General features: G+C 39.2%; 1 protein-coding gene across 1 annotated transcript in view; it reads right to left on the bottom strand.

Annotated features, from left to right (window-relative positions):
* Positions 1-3354, bottom strand: part of LOC121935531 (NAD(P) transhydrogenase, mitochondrial-like) — a 53777-nt gene extending 50423 nt beyond the window's left edge. The window contains exons 1-2 of the mRNA XM_042477154.1: positions 3255-3354; positions 1089-1273 (exon numbers count right to left, since the gene is read on the bottom strand). Of these exons, the coding sequence (XP_042333088.1) occupies positions 1089-1221 (133 nt within the window). The 5' untranslated portion in view covers positions 1222-1273; positions 3255-3354. The remainder of the gene's footprint in view (positions 1-1088; positions 1274-3254) is intronic.
* Positions 3355-18145: the final 14791 nt, after the last annotated feature.

Raw genomic sequence — 18145 nt, forward strand, 5'->3', positions numbered from 1 at the left:
TGCTTGACAGTGGGACACACTTCCTCGGAAGGTGGTGGAGTCTCCTTCTTTTGAGGTTTAAATATTTTAGTGTTTAAATATTTGAAGGAATGTCATATTGAGGCTGGAGCAAGCTTGTTTTCTGCTGCTCCAGCGAATAGGACCCAGAACAATGGATGCAAGCTATAGAAAAAGCCACTTCAACGTTAGGAGGAACTTCCTAACAGTAAGAGCTGTTTGACAGTGGAACACACTCCCTTGGAGTGTGGTGGAGTCTCCTTCTTTGGAAGTCTTTAAACAGAGGCTGGATGGCCAGCTGTCAGGAATGCTTTGGTTGAGAGTTCCCGCATGGCAGGGGTTGGACTGGATGGCCCCTGTGGTCTCTTCCAACTCCATGATTCTAGGAAGTGCATCATTTGGGGTGGGGGAGTTTGCATGGTTTTAAAAGCAGCTGAAAAAATGGGATGACAGAAGATTAACTGAGCTTTTCCCTGCCCAACTTAAGATGGTTTTGTTCTTATACAAAGAGGCACTCCTCTGCATAGCCACTGGCCTAGCCTGTGTCATTAGGCTGTGGCACTCTCTGGAGCTGGGAGGTAGTGTATCCACTACCTCTAAAGTACAACTCCTCTACTTCTTCGTGGTGGTGATAACAATCTGTACCTTCTTTTCAAGGTCCTGGACTATCCTCTGGTGATTTGCAAGTCTCCTGGTATAATTTGCTCTTTTTTGCAGTCTGGTCCAGGAAGTTCAGACTATCTTCCAAAGAGGATTCAACCTATCATCAGGTTCCTTGCATCAGCTCTGTTGAATTTTTGAAGCAGCTTTGCACTTTGAAAATCCTTTGTCCATTCAAAACTGAGTCAGCTTGTCTTTTTCCCCCTAGCTAGATGCCCTCCATTTGTTTGTTTGTTTGTTTGATTGATTGATTGATTTATATCTTGCCCTTTTTCCATAATGGTCATTGAAGTTATAGTACTATTATATATCTCATTGCGTGATCATGCATCACCAAGACAATATAGACTATACTATGCCATTGCTTTTTCACAAGTATTTGTACAAGAAAACTCCCCTTTTTTTTCCAGATAATGAACCACACACTATACCTTTTACTGTCTGTTCACTCCATAAAGTAGGGAAAGTTTTAAATGAGCGCTGTCCAGTTGACAGCCGTAACGTCTTCAGAGTAAGAAGGAATGGCAATGAATAGTTGCTAGCACATCGCACCAAGCCAGCCATCTCCACAGTTCCAGAAGCAAAGCACTCTGCCCTTGATGTTGATCCAATTGTCCTGTAGGTAGAAAGGTTCAAAGTTAGTCACTGTGCTCAGAGCATTTTACAGGATCAGCCTCTGCTATCCACAATTCCAAAATCTGAAATATTCCAAAATCCAAAATTGTCCACATGAGTGGCTGATATAGTGACAGTTTTGCTTTCTAATAATAATTTAATAATAATTTGTTTTATTTATATATACCACTATTCCAAAGATCATAGCGGTGAACAGCAAGTAAGCTAATTAGCAAGTAAGCTAATGGTTCAGTATAAACACATTTTCTTTCATGCACAAAATTATTAGGACACATTGTGTATATAATTACCTAAATGTATAAGGTGTATATGAAACATAAATGAATTTCATGTTTAGACTTCGGTCACACCTCCAAGATATCTCATTATGTATGCAAATATTCCAAAATGCTTCTAATCCCAAGCATGCAGGAGACTCATCCTGAGAACTAGGGCCCCTGAAACTGTTTATAAGGGGCAGGGGCAAGGTGTCAGCATTGGGAGAGATGATTACTAATTTAGCCTACTTAAAGATGCATGAAAGGGAAGGGCCAATTATATTTCCCAGCCATTATTATTAATATGACAACTCATACAAACACAATATCTACTTAGAAATGCTTTCCATGTGCAAAGTGATGCTTACAAGTAAGTGCACATAAGGCAGTTTGCAGATTGCAGCCTTTATTATTCTTGGGCAGGCTCAAGGACCACAGCAGTCTTAATATTTCTTAGTCCTTTATTATGTAATACACTTCAGATTGATAATTTCTGAGGAGGCTCAACTACACAGGAATCTTGCAGGAGAAACATACAGCAAGTAACCAATACATTTTATTTCAGAAATAATGAATTCAATTGGGTTAATTTAAACTGACCTGAGGAGTGACAATAAAAAGTATTTAGTAGTGCTAGGAACTCCTAGGAAATACTTCAGGATGGCTGCATCCGCACTGCACAAATAAAGCTCAGGTGCCACAACAAACAATTCCCAAAATTCCATAGCAAAGAGTCATGGCAGTTAAATGCTATCAAACTGGATTATTTCTGCAGTGCAGATGCAACCAATGGGGAATAGTTTATAGATTTCTAAAGTAAAATTGGTTCATACGGAAATAAAACCTGTCACTTCCCATCTGGAGGTGCCCTTCATAGTCCAGTTTTGCCAGATCATAGAAGAGGGTCAGTCCCCTTCAGATTAAATGTAGTGAGGACTTGACCCTTTCAACCCCTTGTCCACATGACACATGCCCTGACTCTGCCCCCAGGGCGACATGATGATGTGCACTGCTCCACACCACTCCACATGGCGCACAGCATCACAGCACTCCTTTCAAACTAATGTTTGCTAAAATAACACAATAACAATCTGCTTTATTAAAACTAAAGCAGAGATTCTCCAAGTGCCACTTTCTGTGGCTATTCACAGGATACATGTATAAAAATGTTTTTAAAACAGGTTCAACATGAGGTTTTTAAACAGAGGCTGGATGGTCATCTGTCAGGGATGCTTTGACTGTGGGTTCCTGCATGTCAGAGGGTTGGACTGGATGGCCCTACAAAATATTTGGATTGGAATCCTTTTATTCTACATAAAACACAGCACAGCACCCGCTCACCTACTTCAAGGTTAAGCCTTAGGGATTTCAATGAGATATCTCACTTACATTAAGAAGTTCTTGTCAGTCCTGACTCATCTCTAAGGACTGTAATTTCCAGTTTCTTCTAGCTGGAGATTCATTTTAATACAGTTTTACCTTTTCTCCAGATTAGGAAAAAGTAGTTATTCAGGGAGATGCCATTTAGGCCTCTATATCTCCTGGACCAAGCATCTGCTAGCCTGAATACAAGGGCAGGGTTTCTAAGGAGAAAAGATCCCAAGATGCAGATCCTCTGGACACTTAAGGCAACAAGTATCAGCCTCGGAGGAATAATTCTGGGCCTTGGCACAAACCCTAATGAAAAACCAGTGCAAAACTGACCTGAGGTTGGCGTCCTTAGGCGTTTGCTGTGTCCCCCATGAAGCACCAAAGGGCAGCCCCAAGGGACTGCCTGTTTAGTGACCTTCACATTCAAGGGAAAGGAAGGAGTTTCTGTGGTCTATAAATAAGCTCCATGTGATCCAAAAGGCACATTCCGTTTGGCACTGACTGACGGCATGGAGATTTTAACAGCAACATACTCTGGGGCTTACTGGAAGTCTGCCCAAAGCCTCACTTAAAACAAAAAGCATATTATCTTTAACAACTTCTCCTTCCATTTCTATATCTAATAGCATCTTATACATTTTTGCAATGGTGCAATTATTATCCAAATCTGATATTAGAAATTCAAAGCTCTCTAATCCTGCTTCGATTCTGAATCTTTCCAAGAACTGTCTATGCAGATACCAGGCATGGTTCAGTCCTTGTTCTGCTAGTCTCCTTGCCATAACCAATAGGGAAGCCTGGACCATGTTACATTAAGGAATGCCCTATGGTCAGAAAGCTACCTTATAAAAAACCCAGCCCTGCAAAATTGAGGAACATTTTTTTTTTAAAATGTAGACTAGTTTTATAGGAATGTGGCAATCTCAATCCAAAAATTACCTCCTATACAGTTTTTTTCACAACTTGCTTTGGCATTTCTGTGTTAGAATATAAAACTGAATTAAATCATCCTGCAGAGTAAGGGGTTAAAGTCTTCTAAGGTCAAAAACACACTGCAGAAATAATCCAGTTTGATACAAATAATCCAGTTTTAATTGATATAATTGGTTGCTTATATTTACTTGTTGTATTTTATGATTTAGTATTCTTACTAGTTGGTATGGTATAAGAGATCTAGAATGCAATTCACATGAAGGGGGCATGCTTATGAGACACATGGTTGGGAGACAGATGCAACAAATTATTATCCTTTAGGACGTATTAGAAATAAATACATATGTTCAATATTGCAATGTGTTCATCATTCCAGTAAAAGACTACTCATCTGCTTGGTCTTCAACAGTGGCTGGGCAACTGCTGTTATCAGCTACTCTAATGGACACTGATGATTTGGGAATATGGAGAGAAAACACCCTTGAAAGGAATCCCATGAATTTTGTAGGATTTTCTTAGGCAGGGAATACTCAGAGGCAGTTTGCCTTCCTCTGAAATATGTCCCGCAACACTGGATATTCCTCTGCAATATCCCATACAAGTTCTAACCACATCTGAGCTTGCTTAGTTTCTAGGATCAGTGGGATGAAAAGAGCGCAATGATTTTTTCATAACATGGTGTTTTTTTAATCACTCTCGCAGCCAGCATCTAAATGTCTGGCACCTTCCAGGTTGGGTTAAACATCAGCATCTCTTGTTTTGAGGAATGAGCACTGAATAGGAGATATAAGTCTTTAAACTCTCTCACCATTAATTGTATATTTGCAGGGCATGTGTGAATTGCAAAAGGTGATGATGCAGTTGCTAAGCCTCACTGAATTTAATCCAATAACTTGGGGATTCTGGCATACAGTAGACCTGCTTCCTGCGTGATGTTTTTCCCACAAAAAGATAATGACAGAATAAGGAAAAACAACAGAACAACTAGATGGACACTTTTGACATGTTTATTTTTCTACGAAGTGCACAGACAAGGGAGTTTCCAAGTGCACTGGTGCGGTCATCTATGTGCTTACAGCAATATAAACACACAACACTTGAGGAGTGACAAGATACGTGTTTTCCAACACAGAGATTCTCTCTAGGCCAGGAAACCATCATATGAGGAGTAATCCTTGGAGCCTGTCCTGAAAATGTCCCTTTTAGCTTTAGTGGGGTGGGGTAGCGGGAAGATTGTCCTGCTACTGCTGCCTGGAAAGGAAAGGAGAGAAACTCTTCAAATGGAAGGCTGGTTAAGTTAAGCAAAATCTCCATTCATTTTGAGCTTTAGCTTTTCTGACTTTATGCCTACACATGCTAGCCATTTGTTTGAATTCCTCTTTGTTGATTTCCCCCCTTTTCCATTTCTTACACATGTCCCCTTTTAAAACTTAGCTCAGTTAAAAGTTCTTCCATCCTTTCTTGAGATACCTCCCATCCTCCTCATCTGAACTGTTTAAAACTGTGTCTTTTTGAGAAACTCCCATCCGTCCAGAACCACCTTTTCTTTTAGTATTCTTGACCATACCTAGTTCTTTCCTAAGTTTACTGAAATCAGTACTAAAGTCTAAAATGTGTGTCTGAGTTTGCTTGGCTTCTCCTTTCCACTGTATAACAAACCCCAGGAGAACATGATCACTCAACCAATGATTCCAGGTCATCCCTGTTGGCTGGTGCTTCTACGTTCTACACCTGAAACTGTAGAGGCTCTGCATCTGTCTTCGGAAATTTCAGTTCTGAAACACTTAACACTTATAAACTAACCATGAAACAAGGTTCTATGGCTTCTGCTTCTCTCAATGAAAGCAGGTTGCTGACTTTTCATGTCATCTAAACTACCTGGCTCCAGCTACTTCCTCATTTTTAAGGGTTAGGGTGACCAAAACCCCTCACTTCTCTTCTTTGGCCTTGTCTTCACCTCACTGTACTCTCCCGGTTTGACAGAAATAGATCTGACACAGTCTTCAACAACGGGTTTGTGTCATCATGGTTTCCAAACAGTGAAAACAGAGCTGTTTAAACAACTGTTTGGACCTTTCCAGCTACTTACATTTGTCTTGGAATGTAGTGGATGTGCTCTTTCTACCACTCCAGGGATCAAAGTGTAAGTGGAAATACAGAACACACAAGCAAAGAAATACTGGGAGTTGTTTAAGGAATCTTCATCCAAGATTTATATAATGACAGGTATCTTTGCTCTGGAGGATTTCCAACAAACTCCCCTTCCTCAGCTGTACTTAGTGACATAAACTTGTTTATCTTAAGATTTCAAGTCAGAAGAGAAGCTCCTCTCTTTTTTAAATAAACCATCTTTGCTTCCTGTTGATCACTCTTGGCAACCAAATCTGCTTTCTGCAATTAGAGTTATATTCTAACATTAGCATGGTCCATCTGGGGCTTAGCCTAGCAGTTCCTGCCACTGCCTTGAGCAATAAGATTTCCTCATGAATGGGCCCAAACAGACAGGCCAAAATAAAGCTGCTTCAGGTCACTTTGGAGGTATGCTATTTAAATGACTCATGTGTCTTAAGAGACCAGAAGCTGTGCCAAAGCTGCACTCTAGACCTTAGGAATGGAGCGCTGCTTTGGCACAGCTTCCAGCCTCTTAGGACGCAATGCAGCATTTAAACAGCATACCTCCAAAGTGACCTGAAGCAGCTTTATTTTGGCCTGTTTGGGCCCAATGACATCTTCCAATAGTATGTTGTCCTGGCTATATATGTAGTTCTGCAGGAAAACATCTCAAGGACATATAAGACAAGTCCTCTCATTGAACATCCCTAAGTATTGAAAGTGTGTGTCCTGTGTGTGTGTCGAAATCCAAGCCTGTAACTGTATGCTTTTAGAACAGCAGATTTTTTTAGAGAGATGGTAAAACAATTAGCTTATGAATGACAAACCCGTATATTGGCTGTACTTGCTGACCATAGAAGATCACTCTTTTCCATTATGTGTCCGTACAAGAATGTGTCATGAAGACAGAAATGGGATAAACCAATACACACTACTCCAAACTCTTTGGATAAAGATTGGGGTATGTTACAAATGTGAAAAACGTTTTCAGAGGTATATGATTTCACATTCATCTTGCTTACTATCTAACCAGAGAAAGTACCATTCTTGTCAACCAGTGGAAATGCTACCTGAGCAATTCTATTATTTTGCAAAAGGCTTACCTGCAAAAGACAAGTGCCTTGGGGCCTGAGCAGAAGAGCAGGATAACATGGCCCCCCTCCCCTGCTTCTAACCCGGGTCAGTACCCAGGCTGTCATGGTGGTGGGCAGGTGTTTACACACACACACAGCCATGCCATGGACCTGCTGCCACCATGCACCCCATACCTGCCGTCACTGTCTCATCCATCCCAAATTGAAGTGGTGCGATAAGGTCCCAACACTCAAACAACTATGCCATACTGGATCCAAGCAGTGCAATCACGCAAGAGAAAAGAGGCCCGATAAGAAATGTTTTCAAAATGATATGTTCCAATTTTCTTTCACGATGCAATTGCCATGAGACATGAAGCTGGTCCTGAAAGTCCAAACACAGTATTTCAATGGTCTTAGCAATTCAGAAAAGCATTTCTCCTACTTGTTTCAAGATCTGGAAGGTTACCAGCAAGCAAGAATATCTATAAAAGTAAATGGGGTTGTTGTTTTTTTTGTTATGATAAGAACCAGGCTTCTTAATCAAAGCCAACTGTTTTTGTATCCCTGTTTTTACTGATATTTAGAAAAACCACTCAAGGTATCTTATTGACATTAATTTGGTACAGTAATGACTTTCAGGTCAGTCTGTGCTCTCATATAGCAGACATCAGGAATATATTCAGTATTATGCCTTTTTGCATCTGTCTTGTTGCTTTTTTAAAGAAATTGGCTATGACTTGAGATATTTCTCTCATACTAGCACTTAAACAATATCAGTGTTTCTAATTAAGACAGTTTTAAAACAAAAAAGAGCTGACCGCAAGTTACTAATTTGATTTTCATTCCAAAGCCATCCAAAAGTTACGATGTCATTTCTAATTGATCGCTGCAGCTTGGTCAGGCTTTGTGTTTAGTTTTCTTGTTAAAGAGTTCTTTGGAGGAATTAGTTAGAACATCAAAAGTACATGACTATTAGCCATGAGGAAGAAAGGGCAAAATCCAGAACAATGCACTCATGCATAATCATGAGGCAAGTTCTTGTTCATTTTTTCTTGATACAGACTAGGCACAGTCTTTTGTTGGCTTTCCCCTCATCCCCAAACAAGCTTCATTGTGATCAATGGTGAACTGATCCCTCCTGCTTATTTTAGTATCATATGCAGAAAGCATGTCTTCTTGATTTGCAAACTGTAGGTACTAGAATAAGTCCCATTCCCGCATATGGATACCTCCTGCATGGTAAAATTCAGGCATGTGTTGTTCCATGACACAGAACAAGATTTGGGAAACCACACACTCCAATGCTACACCAGTGATTCAGTAAACAAACATAACAAGATATCCTTTTATGGCTGAAAAACTTCCTTTGTGGAAAGGTCAGGAGATTGTGTATGAGATCTAGCCAATAAACAGATTAAAATGAGTAATTTCCTCAGTATCAGTGTTTAGTCATAGTAATATAAAATGTCGTTCTGAAGCACATTTATTTAACAGACTCAGCAACAGGGACTAATTCAAGCCAATGTTCAGCCCCTGGAACCTGCTCTTTTTGCCAGGGTTTAATTTACTACATTTCAAATGTGACAGAAGTGGCACGATTCAGTACAGGGCTGGAATCTGCAGCTCACACGAGGTGAGAAGAAAATTCTGCCCTGGTGAGCAAACATGTGGACACATGCATTTGTAGTCTTCCTCTCTGTGAGATAGAAGATGGGCAGAAAACCCAGTCATTTGTAACAAAGGGGCAGTACAGACCGCTGCAAAATGGCGGTCTGCAGATGCCCGTTTAAACTCCAGAGGGATGGCGCAGCCCCCAAACTGTGCACCACCCCTCCAGAGTAAAAAGAACCCAGTGATTTTGTAATCAAGTTTGAGCAGTAATGCTGGTCTGTAATTTCCCATCTTCATGTTATCTTACCCCTCTTTGGGTATTAATATTATCTTCACTGGTTTCCATGAACCTGATATACCGTCCCTTAAGACTACATTTAAAGTACAGTGGTACCCCGGGATACGAAATACCCACGTTACGAAATTTCCGGGATACGAAAAAATCCCATAGGAAATAATTGTTCCGGGTTACGAAGGTTTTTTCGGGTTACGAAAAAATTTTTGGTGCTTTTCGGCGCTATTTCACACGAAATCGCGGCTTTTCCCCATTAGCGCCTATGGGTTTTCGGCTTGCGAAGGCTTTTCGGGTTACGAAAGCGGCCGCGGAACGAATTAATTTCGTAACCCGAGGGAGCACTGTATATCTTAGTGGTGTTTTTGTCTCCTCTTCAGTTTTTTTATAGTAAGCAATGGGGAATCCATCAGGTCCTGCCATTTTGTCTGCTTTCAGTTTTTCGATGGCTGCGGCTATTTCTGTTAGTGTGAAATCTTCTTTTAGTTTTTTCCGTTGTTCTGTTAGTTTTCGCCATTTTTGGTTCGCTAAGAAGAGTGCTAGTTGAATCTCTGCTTGTTATCTTTATAGAATGTCAAATGAATTTATTTGACATTATATAATGTCAATTGTTGTTATCTTTATATAAATAAATAACATTGTTGTGTGGCTTCAGTTTTTCAGCTTGGCATGATTTGTTCGGAGGGGGTTTGCCCTTTTTCTTGGCCCAGCCTTCCTCTGAGGTTGAGAGAATGTCACTTGTGCAAGGTGGGTTTTCATAGTCAAACGGGGATTTAAACTGGCCTCCAGATTCATAGTCCATCAATCAAACTACTACACCACAATGGTTCACAAAACCCCCTGTGAACTCCAAATAACGTCTATATCCTTTGATGCATACTCACTCTTATATTTTGTGCTGTGGAACATTGACTTTATAAATATTCTAGACTTTATTTTAAACAAACATCTGCTGGCTTCATTTACTATTTATGTACAAAGATAATTTATGAGCTTTTATATAGATCTGAAAATGTGGAAAAATTTCACTTTTTGCAACCAAACCAAAATATTGCTTGGCCCAGCTATTTAAAGTTTCCTGGCTATTCTTCTGACCTAAACAATCTAAATCCTCTATCTGGAAGAATTCACTTTGAGAATACAAACACTACTTGTATTAAGAACCTCTGAAGCTGAAAGTTACCAATGAACAGGGCAAAGATATAAGTCACGTCAAATCCTATGTCTGGGAATAACATCATGAAGCAGCCAAATCTATACTCCAAGAGTTTCTAGCTCCGAGGGTTTCTGGATGAGACAGATTATCTAGATCAATTTCAAACTCGTTTCAGTCCTGGTTATAGGACAGAATTAACTTTTATCACCTTGGTCAATAATATGAGCTAAATAGGGTTTGTGGGAAGTTTTTAGGAGTTAAATACAACTTACAAAACATTTTATAGTAATTTTCTATAAGGTCATAACCACAAGTAAATGTCAATTCCCTTGTCCATATCCTTTCCCATTGGTCCTTATGAATAGTATTCCCTACATTCTGTGCCCATTGGACCATGCAATCATTAACCTGTTCTTCATCTATATTAATTCTTAACAACATTTTGTATAATTTAGATATTATGTGATTATCTCTGGAGTTAATTGTTTTTTAATTCTGTAAATTTTTGTTCAAAGCTATATTCCACCTCATCAGCTTTGAATCTCTGTCTTAGTTGATAGTAATTCAACCATAACAATTTAAATCCTTTTCTCTCTAATTCACTTACTTGTTTCATATTGCATCCGTTCTGGTCATTTTTCAACAAGTCTCCATATATTATCCAATCTCCCTTCTTGACTATTTCTCCCCTAAAAATGGCCTCCTGGGGTGAAAACCATCTTGGAATTTTAGGATTTAATCTCATCTATCTATCTATCTATCTATCTATCTATCTATCTATCTATCTATCTATCTATAGATAAGATTTTCTTATATAGTTTTATAGCCTAAATTTGCCCTAATTTTCCCATACCTAAGATATGAGTGCCATTCAAATTTTAGATCATGCCCCTCTAATTCTAACAGTTTTACATTATCTAATGTTATAAATTCTTTTAGCCATAATAAACATGATAAATCTTCAAAATAGATCTTCAGCATCGTAGTTCCACTTGCACTTGCATAGCAACAGCCTATGAAATTTTGGGATTTACAATGGAGGGGTATTGAGAATTCTCTGGTGAAGAGCTGAGAACTGCAAAAATATGATTCCATAAAATGCAGCCATGGTAATCAGAGTGGAAGCATAGTGCTACAACTGTATAGTAAAAGGACCCAGGTATGAAGCAGGTTAAACTCTCCTTCCCTCTTTATCCTCCAAAAGGCTGTGAAATCAGGCTGAGACTGACTGGCCCAAAGTCACTGAGTTTCAAGGATCACTGAAGACTTTAACTTGAGTCCTGTTCTTCAGTTACTACAACACACTATTTCTCCATATGCTCAGTTTCTTCCCATATTTTGTTGTGCAGTATATGAGCTTCCCAGAACTATCAGGTCAACTGCTCTGGGAACCTAATGCTGGATTGGCATGTTCTTCTTTTCACATTCCACTGATACATTATTGAGTGTCAGAGCAGTGAGTGATATACATGCACAACATGCTCATCAGCCTCTCATCATAATCAGAATTGTGAACAACAAATTTGTTGGTAAATGGCAAACACAACTGGAGCCAAAGTTTCCTTTTCAGAACTCAACTCAAGAACGTCTTGGCGTCAGTGCCACAGCGGATCGTGGTGTTTTCCTTTATTAATGACACATGCAAATCATACATGGAGCAATAATGAGAAGCAGTGCATTTGTATCTTTTTGTTGTTGTTGTTGTTGTCATAATTGCCATTATATTTTATGCCTTAAATTTTGAATAAATAGGATCCATGCTGTGAAGATTATTATGAGTAATCTCCATTCTTATACTTTTCCTTTCTTCTTTTGTAGCTGACATTTGTCTTCCAAACATTTTTCCCCATAGGCCTGACAAGGCACTATGTTCTACTTCTCATTAGCAAAAAATGTTATTAAATTGTTTGAAAAATGTAGGAACATCAAGTGACTAAATCCATTGCCCTTACATAGTAAACTATGAACATTATTTCCTACTTAGCATAAAATTTTGTAGCTTGGTTACTTCTGTATATAATAGGAACATCTGCATATCCCACAAATGTGTGCATTGCTGTGCTTGTGTAACATGCAATTTGAAATATGTGCATTTATAGTTCAAATGTTTGGCCCAAAATTGGCCTTGGTGAATGTTATTGTGCTAGATTCAATAGGCTAACCAAAGATATGGTCATCTAGAAATGATAAAGTGTCTATTCCTATTCCAGAGGTACCCACGATCTTACATATTTTGGTTCACTCAGTACTCAATACGCAGAAGCTTTTGCTGCAAAAGCCTTGATATGACCACATTCTTGATATGAGCAATGTGGCATACAGACCCTTTGTTTTTCAAGAAGCTTAGCACTGAATTCTACAAATGAAGGCAGATCTCATCTCTGTCTAGATCTCATCTCTGCACCTCGCTCTGCTGCATTCAAAAGCAAAGATACAGTCTAGACACAAGAATATATGACTTTGAATGCATGAACGTATGACTTTCATTACCAAAATGATGCATTAACCGTGGCTCATTCAGTCCTTAAAAGCTTCTGTTAAAATCTCCCTGATATTAATATGGCTCCCCTTTATATTTAAAAAAAAGATAATCTTGGAATTGTATTCCATGTAAACATTAACACTGGATCAAAATTTCTCCAACTTGGTTCTGTTGCTGAATATTGGATATATAAGCACTGCATTGTCTAATTGTCACGTCTCTGTTCAATTAACCAATCTTTCACTTGTAACAGCCTGGGTGAATATTACAATGTATTCTGCTAGATTCAATAAACATAAATATGATCATGTTCCAAAGACAGCCATGATCTGATATACCATATAAGACCTTGGCATTGTTGAGTCCTCAGTACATAGGAACGTCTCTTACAAAGTAAATGATATGATCCTGTGTGCCATATATTTGGGGAAGACCCTAGGTGTCCCATGTAAACAATGAGCTATCATCATAATCTCTCCAATATGGCAAACAGACAACGTGGCATACACTTTCCTATACTGAGGAAAGGTTGTGAACTTTACATCACTTGGTTCAGTGCACTTTTCTTTCAACTGGAATAGCCTAGTTGAATGTTGTTATGCTGAGCTGCTAGACTCAATAGGATGCAGCCATCTAGAAAGAAGAAAGTGTCTATTCCCATTCCAAAGGAGTGGATGATCCTGTGAGAGTATGTGGCTAGCCACTTTTTCCACAATTACTTGACTGTACTTTGAAACATATTTAAAACAGTTCTTTAGTAAAGGATAGCTAAGAGCAGTAAACTGATTTTGAACAATTTTAATAGTCTCTGGCAGCACGATCAAAGCTAATTCTCCCCATTACTTAAACCTCTTCTCAGATAATACATTACATCACTAGAAAGTGTCTTAGCTTTGGAAACAAACAAGGCCAAATTAATCCTTCTCATGAATCCCAAGCAAATTGGTACTCATTCCTTCAAGATGCCGAAATCTTTAAATGTTCATGACTTCAAGGTTTTTTTTAAATGCAATGAAAGGATGCACTTCCAGACAGATGACTTATAGAACTACCAATTCAAAGACGTTGTGCAGTTATTCTGTCATATTCATAGTCGATTTCTGTGATAAGACTGAAAGACAGAAGGAAAAACACCCAAGGGTTGGTTGCACTGAAAGAAAGCATCTATGCACATGCACAACTCATAAAATTCCATGTTTGAGGCAAAATTATTGCACAATTAAAACTTCATCTGGAAGCATCCAAGATCCTTAGAAACATTTTACATACCTGAGCAATCACAAATTGATCTGAAAAGAAGGGAAATATGGAAAGCCCGCAACTTTTGCATCCAATTATTCTGCAACTCCAAGCCATTGTAGTTCATGTGCAATGTGCTAGGCAAAAGGGAAAAATTAGGTGAGGCATTCCCAAGGAAACCAAGGTTCAAATATGTCCAAGGGGCCCAAAAATGTGGCATAAATGCCTCATGCTCTCTTAAGATGCCAGCCACAGATGGGGTTGGGTCCAGCTCTTTCAGCTTTTCAACTTCTCAACCCAGACAGCAAACAGCCCGCATTTGGAGTTGTGCAGTCATCTTATGACTGATGGATAAACATTTTTCCTAGCTCCTTTCTTCACACCACACATAATTTTGTACACCTCTAACCTGCCTTGCTCAGTTTTCCCCTAAGATGAGCTAAAAGCCTCATACCATCTCAGTTTTTGCATTGCTTCATCTCTTTCATCATTTTGGTTGTCTTTTCCAGCTCTGCAATATTCTTTTTGAGACTTGGTGACTAGAACTATACTCTTTCTGTAATTTCACCATTGTTTTCATGTAAAGACAAGTAGAGAGTAAATAGAGATAGAGACCATACTGCTTCTGCCAAACAGCTGCCGCATTTTCCCAAATCAGAACCTCCAAGTTTCTTGATTAGATTAGTGTGTTAAATTGATTAATTTTTTAATATTACTTGTATCACTTTATATCACTTTCTCTTAATCTTATTTTCTTGAACTTCAGTCTCAGTCTTAATTGAGTCATGTTCTGATGTAATAAAAAACAGAAAAGAAATAAGAAAAATTAAATGTGACTGTATTTTTGCTAACAATGATCATCAGCTTTTGATTATTGCATTGCAAATATCTCACACTTCCTTCAGTACAACTACTCAGATTTTGCCAAAAGGAGAAAACCGCATTTAACTATAATCTTATAAATCAGTCAGTTGAAATAAAATTAGTCAAGTAAAATGTCTTTAAACCAGGGACAGCCCTGACACAAGCAACACCCAGTTCTTCACTGTGACGTTTCATATGAACAATGGATTCTGATGGATGCCACACAGAAAGACAGTCTGTTGACACTGATGTCAGGGGAAATATGTGTTATTTGCTTATGTAGAGTATTTATCCCTTGCTCTTCAGCCATAAAGACTCTCTCTGTTTATGGAGTATGTTTCTATGTGTCTTGTCTCAGATTGCTGTAGAGAACATGATCAAAATGCTGGAGAGGAGAATAATTCCCAAAGGGAGGCTGATAAGATAAAAATCCATGAGGTCGCCATAAGACAATAGTCAACTTGAGGACACATACACACATGCAAAATGATTTCTGCACACAAATCAAACTGAAAAGTGCAAATTAATTAGGTATGTTCAGAACCCAGATACAGGGCAACAAGAGCTAATCCTAAATGGATTTGGGATTTGGGAAATGTCCATTTTTGTTGAAGGAAACCAGGCTTTTATGAGGCTATGCTTGGAAAATGCTATGCTTAGAAAAACTACAGAAGAGAAATTGCAAAAACTTCCATTTTAAAATCTTTAAACCTTTTTTTAAAATTATAAAGCCTGTTTAAAGAGTAATGACTGGTGCATTGAAAAGGAATGATTTATTAGACAAAGAGGATCAAATTTGCTAAGACGTGTATTTTGTCTCAGCATTGAGCTATGTAAAGGACAGTTGATACAGCTAAGAAGAGAGGAGGATTTCTTTTAAGGGGATGCACAATTTACAAAGGGGGAAAAATGCTGGCTTTAAACACTGTTTCAACACAGTTGAATAATGGTGATGGAATTTGATGCAAATTATAAGTAAATTGGAATGACATTGGCTTCTCAGACTGCTGGAAAGAAGATGGGTTGTGTAGCTTAATAAATCTTTCCTTCCCTTGGTTCTGTACTTCAATCATGTGTACTAAAGAGAGATGCTGAGACAGCGCTGTACAGAGAGAGCAGAAAAACTGCCAGAAGGGGCTCACTGGAGAAGACAGACATTTAATGTAGCTTGGGGCCAACCCAAGATATTTTGCAGCCTGAGCCAAAGTAGCAAATGGTGACCTTCCCCTTCTCCCAGGTCATGGTACCTATTAGCCAAAGCCAGCTGGGTTATTTTGGCACAAAAGGCAAAACATTCACAGGCCTCTTTATCCATCCCTGACAGTGAAATAGCAAATAAAATGACTAATAATCTGCTGCCCTTTTCAGGTCATTCAAAATCTGCTGCCCAGAGTGGTCACTTCACTGTTACATGGCTATGGGCTGGCTTTTCTCAGATTTTTGATAGCTGGATCATAGCCCCCCATACAAAAACAAGCCAAAAAAATGCTTTGGGTCACTTTGGAGGTATGCTGTTTAAATGATGCATGCGTCCCAAGAGTCTGGAAGCCATGCCAAAACCACACTCCAGTCCTAAGGACTGGAGCATGGCCTTGGTGCGGCTTCCAGCCTTTTAGGGCGCATGCATCATTTAAACAGCATACCTCCAATGTGACCCAAAGCAGATATATTTTGGCCTGTCTGTACGGGTCCATACTTGCCTGGGGATATAGCAATACGGGGATGGGAACAAATGACGGAACTGCCCCCAAATAAGAATTATACCCCAGTAATATTTTCCTTCAGTCCCCAAATTTGTAGCATTGTAGTAAATTAAAACTTCAATTGAGGGTTTAGAAATATACTCCAGGTATCCAAAGGAGAGGGCAGAGTAGAATCCTGCAAAGGCCCAACAATAACATTTCACCAACAAGAATTTATTATTATATGCCCTACTTTTTCAATATCCTTTTTGAATTGTGGTGCCCAGAACTGGACACAATATTCCAAGGTGAGGCCTGACCAAAGCAGAATAGAGTGGCACTATTACTTTCCTGGATCTAGACACTATACTTCTATTGATGCAGCCTGAAAGAAATATTCATCACTGATATTCAGCTGCCATCTAGTGGGATTCATGGAAACATATGCCTCTCTCTGTGTGTGGTTGAGAACTATCTTCATTAGACCAACTAATTAATGCTTAATGTCAATGTTAATGATGCCAAAGGGGGGGATCCCTAATGAACACAAATGTAATGCTTTAATATGTCAATTTAAGACCACAACAAATGTGTGTGAGATCTTTCAGATCTCCAGGGCTGGTGCCAAATTGGAGAATGAATGCAATTTGACATGGCTTTAACTATCATGGCTCCTCTTTACAACATTGAAATGTGTTTTCTTATGCTTTTAATGGAACTTTTAACACATTTTAATTTTTTCATCCAATATCTTTTCAGAGTACAGTTGGCGCCCCACATTTATGGCTTTGATTGTTTGCGATTTTCATTAATATGTCCACTCTAGGCATCTCTAAGGAGTTTATCACACGGGAGGAATTTCTCTTAATTTCAAATGAAAAGAAAGTGGGGCCAGAACGCATTTACGTGAAATCGCTAGGTCAGCGATGCAGCGATGGCGCCACTGGTCTCCTCCTGCGCAAGAATTTCTATACACACACACACATATACACAATATTACACACACAATTATGTATAGTGTTTTTTTTATTGGTGGTTTTCCTACATTCACAAGGGCCCTTCACTTCAACTCCGGTGAATGTGGAGGGACCACCATCTTTGGTTCTAGCTGCCCTAGGCCTCCTCCCAGAAGAAAAACAAATAAAATACAAAGTTGTCTATACGTTTGTGGACTTTCCTCAGACTTAAGCCCTTGCTGTCGTTGACTTCCACCAAGGGTTAAAACACACTGCAGAAATAATCCAGTTTCACACCACTTTAACTGCCCTGGATCAATGCTAGGGAATTCTGGGAACTGTAGTTTTGTGAGATATTTAACCTTCTCTGTCAGAGGTAGCTCTGTTGCCACAATAAACTACAATTCCCAGGATTCCCTAGCACTGAGCCAGGGCAGTTAAAGAGGTCTCAAACTGGATTGTTTCTTCAGTGTGTTTTAGCTCTTATGATCCAGAACACAGTGCCGGAGGTCGCGCCAAAGCCACACTCCATTTCTAAACACTGGAGTGCAGCTTTGGTGCAGCTTCCAGATTCTTAGGATGCATGCATCATTTAAACAGCATATCTCCAAAGAGACCCGAAGCAGCTTTATTTTGGCAGTCTGTAACAGGCCTTTGAGTCTTTTCTGTCAGAGAGAGCTCTGGTGCCACAATGAACTATAATTCCCAGGATTCCCTAGCACTGAGCCAGGATAGCTCAAGCGGTATCAGCCTGGATTATTCCTGCAGTGATGATGATGGTGGTGGTGGTGGTGATGATGATGATGATCCTGCCCTTTCCC

This window comes from Sceloporus undulatus, chromosome 6 (genome assembly GCF_019175285.1).
Source record: "Sceloporus undulatus isolate JIND9_A2432 ecotype Alabama chromosome 6, SceUnd_v1.1, whole genome shotgun sequence".
NCBI lineage: Eukaryota > Metazoa > Chordata > Lepidosauria > Squamata > Phrynosomatidae > Sceloporus > Sceloporus undulatus.